This window comes from Vicia villosa, linkage group LG3 (genome assembly GCF_029867415.1).
Source record: "Vicia villosa cultivar HV-30 ecotype Madison, WI linkage group LG3, Vvil1.0, whole genome shotgun sequence".
Taxonomy (NCBI): Eukaryota; Viridiplantae; Streptophyta; class Magnoliopsida; order Fabales; family Fabaceae; genus Vicia; species Vicia villosa.
The window spans coordinates 137,713,058-137,722,226 of NC_081182.1; the positions used below are offsets into that span (position 1 = coordinate 137,713,058).

General features: G+C 36.4%; 1 protein-coding gene across 1 annotated transcript; it reads right to left on the reverse strand.

Annotated features, from left to right (window-relative positions):
• Positions 1 to 1,124: 1,124 nt before the first annotated feature.
• LOC131656719 (receptor-like protein EIX2) lies at positions 1,125 to 3,462 on the reverse strand. The gene is made up of 2 exons (XM_058926350.1): positions 3,161 to 3,462; positions 1,125 to 2,881 (listed from the first exon to the last, which is right to left on the reverse strand). The coding sequence occupies exons 1-2, from the start codon at positions 3,456 to 3,458 to the stop codon at positions 1,134 to 1,136; spliced, it is 2,046 nt and encodes a 681-aa protein (XP_058782333.1). The 5' UTR covers positions 3,459 to 3,462; the 3' UTR covers positions 1,125 to 1,133.
• Positions 3,463 to 9,169: the final 5,707 nt, after the last annotated feature.

The window sequence follows — 9,169 nt, forward strand, 5'->3', positions numbered from 1 at the left end:
TAATGCTTCCGGTGTCGGTTAGCAGGATATTAATAATTTTTGTAAATAATTAATAGTTATCTGGTTTTGATTAAAAAACAAAAAATCGTAATTAGCTTGAGATTTACTATGAAAATTTTGTTGCGATATTGTAGCTATTTAGTTTGAAAACATAAATATTAGACCGTTAATTTGCTACAGTTTAGTTGTGGTTTAGCTGCGAATTGTAAAATGTTTGCTTGAATTTTGCTAGGAAAACTTATGTAGATAATTAGCCACTCAATCCAAACTACGGCATATATAGTAGTTAATCCCCAACTAATCTCCAACTAAATCAATTTGATAGAGATTCGCTTCAAATTAGCTGCGGTTTTGGTCGTAGCTAATTACGGATTTTCTTGTAGTGATAAAGTGATAAAAATTGCACAGAAAACTTAATTAGGACTAAAATAATGGTCTTTAAAATAGAGGGATCAAAATCAACAAAAAGACAAAATAGGGATTTAAAGTTGCAATTAAGTCTCAATTTTTTTTACAACTACAGTAAATTGCTAATAGTTGTGCTAAAAAAATGTTAAAATTGATAATTTTATTATCATTATAGTTGGACTTAAGAGTTTTTTTTTCATTCAACCATAAGTCAAATCAGATTACATCTTCACTAAATATAGAGGTGGAAGCAATAAAGTTTTCTCACAAAGTCTTAAAACACAAAATTGATAACATGAACAACATTTTCCATAATTATTATATTTTGCACAAAAATTAAGGACATACATACTTATTACATTTATTACATGAGGATCAGGAGACCAAGCCCCAACATTATTTGACAATACAAAATGCAATTAGTTTTTTCAATTAACAACACTACAACAAGTAGAAGAAGAATTCAGCATCTACTACCATACGATCACATATGATCTCATCTCATAACAATGCAGGATGTGAAAGACTCATATATTCACCTGATAAAAAAATATGAAAAAATCAAATAAATATAAGTTTGTAAGATAGATATATATTTAACCAAATACTCTCTTGTTTGATTTATAAAACATGTTATATCTGAATTATAACTAAAACAAAATATTCTATAGCTTTATCATTAAAAATCTTTGAATTATATTTCACTAACCTTTTCTAGCAGGAGCTCAATTTCTATGGAAGCTATTTAACTTTACCATCAAAGTTACATAAAGCTTGTCACCCAATCCATCTACAAACTGAAAGTATGCGTGCCTCCATTTTCTGATCAGAAACAAAGAACCACAAATTCCCCAGAAACCTACTGCAAATCCAACTCCCATACCGAGATATAATGATTCTTTTATAGAGTCATCATCCTCATTTTCTCTAGATGGTGTTGCAGTTTTAGGACTTTCTTCTTTTGTGGTACAATTGTTTAGAGGAGCTCCACACAAGTTTGGATTTTCAATGTAGCTCGATGCATTAAAACTTTGAAGTTGAGATCCTATTGGGATTTTTCCTTTTAAATTGTTGTTAGATAGATTCAAATACTCTAAAAAGTTCAAGAGAATCATGCTCTGTGGAATTTCACCATAAAGCTTATTACTAGAGAGATCTAGAGATTCCATATTTTTCATTCCTCCTATCGTCTTTGGTATTGTTCCAGTAAAATCATTGTGAGATAGGTTTAATGTTTGAACTTGAACAAGTTCAAATAATTCTGATGGTAAATCTCCAGAGAAGTTATTGGATGAAAGGTCAATAGTTCGTCTGTCTGGCCCAATTGTGTACATATAATAATCTTGACCTTTTGTGAACAACTCAAATACAACACCCATGCACCGTGATTTTACATTAAAAGTAACCATATGGGTCAAGTTATTTACACACTTTGGTATAGAACCTGAAAGTTTGTTATGTGCAAGGTCCAAATGATACAAATAAGAAAGATTGAATAACTGTGATGGAATGTTCCCTTCAAATTTGATAGCTCTCAATATGATCACTTGTAAGTTTTGTGTCAGGTTGATTGGAATGGTTCCGAAAAAATCATTTTTTCCTAGGTTAATGTAATCTAAACTAGAACTAGAGAGGTCCATTGAAACTTCACCAGATAGCCTATTACTCCACAAGTTTATGTAACTTAATTCTTTCAAGTTGTTCCAAGTATTTGGAATGGATCCCGAAAAGGAGTTGTAAGACAAATCAACGAATCTTGCCATTGGTGATATGATTGGAAGTTTTCCTGTGAAGTTATTGTGATCCAACTCTAAATAAATACCCCTTAGTGTCAGGTTTGATATATCTACGGATATCGAATTATTTGACAAATAAAGAATTGATATTCCTTGTATAACGCTTGAAAACTTATTTCTGTCTACTAAGGAAATTCCCGAGCTCGATAAGTCAAAATATTCAAGTGATTTCTGAGTATATATCCAAGATGGAAAGTTTGGGCCCTGATTTGTTTGTGACAAAACAAGACTAGAAAGTTGAAAAGGAGGAACCCAATCAAAATCAAATTGAAATACAACATTTGAACTACTCAAGTCTAGTGAATTTAACCTATTGAGTTTGGAAAATGTTATTTTTGATATTTCACCAGAGAAATTATTAGAGGAAAGATAAAGTTTTTGAATATGTGCTAGCTGGCCTATTTCATCTGGAATTGATCCTTGTAGTTTGTTATAAGAGAGATCAAGGTGTCTTAAATTTCGAAGGCTTAGCAAGCTTGAAGGTATCTCACCTTGTATGTTGCTGTCACTAAGATCAAGATAAGTGATATCTTTGGTGAGATTAAAAAATGAATGAGGTGAATGAGAGGTGAAATTGTTGAAAGAGAGATTAAGAGTGATAAGCGAAGACAAATTCATATACTTAATTGATGGGTTGAGTATGAAGTTGTTTAGTTTACAACCCCTCAACTGTAACTCTAATAGTGAAGGAAACATAGCCATTGCATGAAGCCAATTGGATTCTCTATGAAGATCAATTTCGCTAAGGTTGAGATATTTTAAAGAAGAAAGTGGAGAGAGCCATTCAAGATTATCCATGGGAATGAAATGATTCCATGATAAGTCAAGGTAGAGAAGTTTAGATACATGTGTGATGTTTTGGTAATTGGATGGAATACTTATCATATCAAATTCATTGAAACTCAAATCCAAATGACTTAGAAACTCAAGTTTCAAAATAGAAAGATTCATCTCACCTTTCAAATATTTGGGTTGCTCTTCTTCAAAATTATTTGATAGCTCCAGTCGTGTAACTCTTCCGGTAATGTTGTCACAGTGGATTCCTTCCCATGCACAACAATTGTTTTCGGTTGTCCATGTTGAAATTCGACCATAACTATCATTGATTCCCTCTTTGAAGATCAATAGTATCTCCCGGTCTTTTTCATTGCATGAAACGATGGCGTGATCAGTGGTAGACATGGTTTTGTGGAATGTGAAGATAGATAAAAGAAGAAGCAAAAGAAATGACATTTGTGTAGTAAGAGTGGTCATTGAATGATTGTTTGGAGCAAAGTATGATTTGTTGAAAGATGGAAATGTGATTATATAAGATGTTGGCTTATGAGAAAGCTTGAATAACAAGACAAGGCGACTTAGAGGAGGACTTGAATTTTGAAATCTGTGATAAGAAAATATGTGGACAGCAGGTTAACCATATCACCATGTTATTGAAGAGTAATTTAATATTCAGAAGATGGACTGATCTTCTGATGGTTACTCAGAAGATAGTATTGACCAGAAGATGTTCTCTGGGTCCCATTAGCTTAGCTGTTTAGTAGTAAGGGTACTTTAGTATTTTGTAGTACTGTACTATTTGTACCTTAGACTTGTTCACTAAGTTTACTGTTTTAGGGCTTATGTGGCAAGATTTTCTTTTCTTATAAATAGCCTTGTAGTAGCTATCATTTATTAACAACGCAAGTAGAATACAACATTATTCTCTCATCTCTTTTGCGCCGTTATTCTATTATTCTCTTTGTCACCATCTTTATTCATTGCGCACCAACAATTGGTATCTAGAGCTCCGGTTCCAAACACAGGGAAACACGAGTGAACATGAGTTTGTGTGACTGTGTGATTGATTTTGTTTCTGGGAAACAAAGTTGTGTTGAATCACATTTTTCTTGATTGTTTGTGGGTTGGGAAACACTGTGTGAGTGTGAGTGAAATCTATTTTTGTCTGCACAAGTTTAAAGATGAGTGGAAGCAACTTGAATACCAAACTTCCAGTTCTTGATGGTAAAAACTGGAATAGATGGATGATTCAAATGCGTGTATTATTTGGTGCTCAAGATGTTCTAGATCTTGTCACTGGAGGATATATTCCGGTTGCAGCGGATGCAACGGAAGAACAAAGAGAAGCGCAGAGAGAGACGAAGAAGAGAGACCAAAAGGCGTTGTTCTTCATCCATCAGTGTGTGGATGTGAATGTGTTTGAGAAGATTGCTGATTCTATGACGTCAAAGGAGGCGTGGGATATACTGGTCAGGTGTTACGGTGGTGACGTATCAGTGAAGAAGGTGAAGCTTCAATCCCTGAGAAAGCAATATGAGAATCTCAACATGAAGAACAATGAGAAAGTCTCTGAGTATATCTCTAGAGTGATTGTGATCACTAATGAGATGAAGGCTTGTGGAGAAACTCTTTCTGAAAAAGTAATCATAGAGAAGATATTGAGGTCACTTACTCCTCAATTTGATTATATTGTTGTATCCATTGAACATTCTAAAGATCTGGAAACCATGAGAATAGAAGAGTTGCAAAGCAGTTTAGAAGCACAAGAGTTGCGTCTGACTGAGAGAACTTCTGAGAGAGAAGTTGAGCAAGCTCTGAAGGCTTCTTTTGTCAAGAAGGACCAGAAGCATAGACGTGGTGATAGATTCCAGAAGGAAGCCTCAACTTCTGATGAGAAGAGATATCAGAAGGGAAAGGATAAGAAGAAAGTTCAATGTTACTGTTGCAAACAGTTTGGCCATTTTGCTAGAGACTGTTTGGCAAACAAAGGAAGGAGATCAGAAGAAGCAAATATAGCCAGAGGAGGATCAGATGATGAACCTGTGCTATTGATGGCTTCAGAGTCGGACAAAAGATGTTCGTCAGAATGGTGGTATATGGACACTGGGTGTTCAAATCACTTGACTGGAAACAAACAATGGCTGATAGACTTTGACTCTGAAAGGAGGACAAAGATCAGATGTGCTGATGATAAGTACCTATATGCAGAAGGTATGGGAAATGTCAAAGCCAAAGTGAAGAATGGAAAGACTGTTCTGATCAAGGATGTTTGGTATGTTCCTGGAATCAGAAGCAATCTGATGAGTGTGGGTCAGCTCATTGAGAAAGGTTTCTCAGTTGTTATGAAGAACAACCTCTTGAAGTTGTATGATTCCAATCAGAAGTTGATTATGAAATCTGAACAGGGAATCAACAGAACATTCAAGGTGAATGTAGAAACAGCTGAAACAGAGTGTCTGAGTGCTGAAGGCTCAGAAGGTGATAGTAAGCTGTGGCACAAGAGGTTGGGGCACTTGAACTATAGAAGTCTGGGGCATCTAAGTTCTAAGAAGCTCGTACGTGGCATTCCTAAGATTGTAAAGCCTGAGAAGTCATGTGAGGTATGCATGAAAGGCAAACAACCCAGATTGCCATTTGTATCAGAAGTTGCTCCAAGAGCAAAGCATGCTCTGGGAGTAGTGCACTCTGATGTGTGTGGACCATTTCCAGAACCTTCACTTGGAGGAAATAGGTATTTTGTGTCTTTTGTGGATGAGTTCACAAGAATGACGTGGATAACTCTCATTAAGTTTAAGAATGAGGTGTTTACAGAATTCCAGAAGTTCAAGGTGAAGGCTGAGAAGCAGAGTGGTCAGAAGATAAAGATTCTCAGAACGGATGGTGGAGGCGAGTATAACTCTACAGAATTCCAGAAGTTCTGTGATGATAATGGAATTGAGCATGAAGTTACTGCTCCTTATACTCCTCAACACAATGGTCTTGCTGAACGTAGAAACCGTACTTTGCTTGATATGACGAGAAGTATGCTTAAAGAGAAGAAGCTTCCTCATAATCTATGGGGAGAAGCTGTTGCTACTGCAGCATATGTGCTCAACAGGTGTCCAACGAAGAGGCTGAAGGAAATTGTTCCTTTAGAGAAGTGGACTAAAGAGAAACAGAGTGTTAGTCATCTGAAGGTTTTTGGTTCTGTGTGTTACAAACACGTTCCAGAAGCTAGAAGGAAGAAGCTGGATGATAGGAGCAAAGTGATGTTATTGGTGGGGTACCATAGTACAGGTGCATACAAACTCTATTGTCCAGAGACTAACAAAGTTGAAGTCAGCAGAGACATCATTGTGAAGGAATCAGAAGTTTTGGATTGGAGAAAGTCTCAACCAACTTCTGATGTAGAGATAACTTTTGAAGAAAAGTTAGAGTCAGAAGATGAAGAATCTTCTGAAGACGAGTCAGAAGATGAAGCATCTTCTGAAGATGAGTCAGATGGAGAATCTGATTCTGATGATGATCCAGAGTCTGGTGGTAGTCATGATTCTGGAAGGGAAAACTCTGAAGACATAGGGTCTGGAGGACAAGCTTCTGGAGATGATCATGGAGGTAGTGACTCTGGAGTAGCTGACTCTGAAGTAGCTCAGCGACCACAAAGAGTCAGAACTATACCAAGAAGGTTTGCAGATTTTGACATGTTGCAAGACACAGAAGTTGACTCAGAAGGAGAGGTCATTCAGTACGCCATGTTAGTAGATTCTGAACCAGTGAGTATAGAAGAAGCGCTCAAGAAGAAGGTCTGGCTGAATGCCATGAAAGAAGAACTTGAGGCTATAGAAAGAAACAAAACTTGGAAGCTGACAGAACTTCTAAAGAAGAAGAAAGCCATCAGCGTCAGATGGGTTTTCAAAGTAAAGCTGAAGCCAGATGGATCAGTTGGTAAACACAAAGCAAGGCTAGTGGCTAGAGGTTTTCTTCAGAAACCTGGACTAGATTACTTTGAGGTGTTTGCTCCTGTAGCTAGACAGGAAACAATCAGGCTGGTGATTGCGTTAGCTGCGAACAGAGGATGGTCCTTGATGCATCTGGATGTAAAGTCTGCATTTCTGAACGGTCCATTACAAGAGGAGGTATATGTGTCACAACCCCCTGGCTTTGTGAAAAAGAATAAGGAAGGGATGGTGTACAAATTACACAAAGCTCTGTATGGATTGAAGCAAGCGCCCAGAGCTTGGAATTTGAAGATTGATTCATTTTTCAAGAAGCAAGGGTTTCAGAAGTGTGAGATGGAATATGGAGTTTATGTGCAACATTCTGGATGCAATATGATTCTGTTGTGTCTCTATGTTGATGACATATTGCTTACGGGGAGTTGTCCAGAAGATCTGATGAAATTCAAGAAGGTGCTGATGAATGAGTTTGAGATTACAGACCTTGGGAAAATGTCATATTTTCTAGGGATGGAGATTCTGTACTCAGAAGATGGTATCATTCTGCATCAGTTGAAGTATGAGTTAGAACTTCTGAAGAAATTCAAGTTGGAGAATTGCAAAGCTGCTGTTACACCGTCAGAAGTGAATCAGAAGTTGGACTCTGATTCTGAAGGTGAAGATGTTGATGCTACGGTATTCAAACAGCTGGTTGGTTCTCTAAGGTATTTGTGTAATACCAGGCCTGATATATGCTATGCAGTTGGATTGGTTAGTAGGTTCATGAGTAAACCTAAGTGGTCCCATTACCAAGCTGCTGTCAGAGTCTTGAGATATGTCAAGGGAACTCTGAAGTTTGGCATATTGTTTCCTTCTGGGAGAAAGGAAGAATCAGAGTTATTGAGTTATTCTGATTCTGATTGGTGTGGAGACAGAATTGATAGAAGGAATACTTCTGGATATTTGTTCATGTTTCTGGGAGGCCCTATCTCTTGGAGTTCCAAGAAGCAACCTGTTGTTGCTCTATCAACCTGTGAAGCTGAGTACATCGCAGGCGCTGTAGCTGCATGTCAAGCTGTGTGGCTTCTGAATCTATTAGAAGATCTGAAGATTAGAGTGAAGAAGCCTCTGAAGCTGATGATTGATAACAAGTCTGCAATCAATCTTGCCAAGAATCCGGTGTTACACGGAAGAAGCAAGCATATTGAGACTAAGTATCATTTCTTGAGAAGCCAAGTCCAGAATGGAACATTAGAAGTTGTGCATTGTAGCACCCAGAAGCAGATGGCTGATGTTCTGACGAAGGCGATCAAGACGGATCAATTTCTGCTCTTGAGGGATGGAATTGGCGTTGTCAGTTTTGATTGAAGAATATGAATTAAGGGATGGTATTGAAGAGTAATTCAATATTCAGAAGATGGACTGATCTCCTGATGGTTACTCAGAAGATAGTATTGAACAGAAGATGTTCTCTGGGTCCCATTAGCTTAGCTGTTTAGTAGTAAGGGTACTTTAGTATTTTGTAGTATTGTACTGTTTGTACCTTAGACTTGTTCACTAAGTTTACTGTTTTAGGGCTTATGTGGCAAGATTTTCTTTTCTTATGAATAGCCTTGTAGTAGCTATCATTTATTAACAACGCAAGTAGAATACAACATTATTCTCTCATCTCTTTTGCGCCGTTATTCTATTATTCTCTTTGTCACCATCTTTATTCATTGTGCACCAACACATGTTTTGTAATGATATGTGAAATTTAAATATATGGTTATTTTGTGTAAGTGGATACCACAAAATGGGGAACACTTGGAATTATAGAAATTCTCAGAACCTATTGTTTTAAACTTGGTGCAAATTACTTGAAATTGATAAATATTTAATTTTTATCATTTGCTGGAAAACTATTTTGTTATTTCTCCTTGTACAGGTTTCATTGGGAACACCTTGTGTGATGAAATATCTTAAATTTTTATGGAGAAAATTAAAGTTAAAATGAAAAAAATTAGAATTAGATACATAATACAGATTTGGCAAAACTTGTCATTTAAAATTAACAACTGCTCGTATTAGATTAGACTAAAAATATGATATTGTATTAATTTTCATTTTGCTTTTAAGTTGACGGGCGCAGCACGGTATTAATATATTAGCTTGAATTTGACTATATAGCAATTTGGATAACCAACCCCTTACAGCTGTTGTTGCAAATCGATTACCCTTTATACCGATATTCGCTTAAATACAATCTTCTTGCTTATCAAAATTTTTTCCCCA

What these genes read in the sequence shown, in the direction of transcription:
- LOC131656719 (XM_058926350.1), bottom strand. Translation starts at nt 3,458, where the DNA reads ATGACCACTCTTACTACACAAATGTCATTTCTTTTGCTTCTTCTTTTA. An exon ending in GCAACCCAAATATTTGAAAG is followed by an intron (nt 2,882 to 3,160) that starts GTGAGATGAATC and finishes CTTCACTATTAG; the next exon opens with AGTTACAGTTGAGGGGTTGT.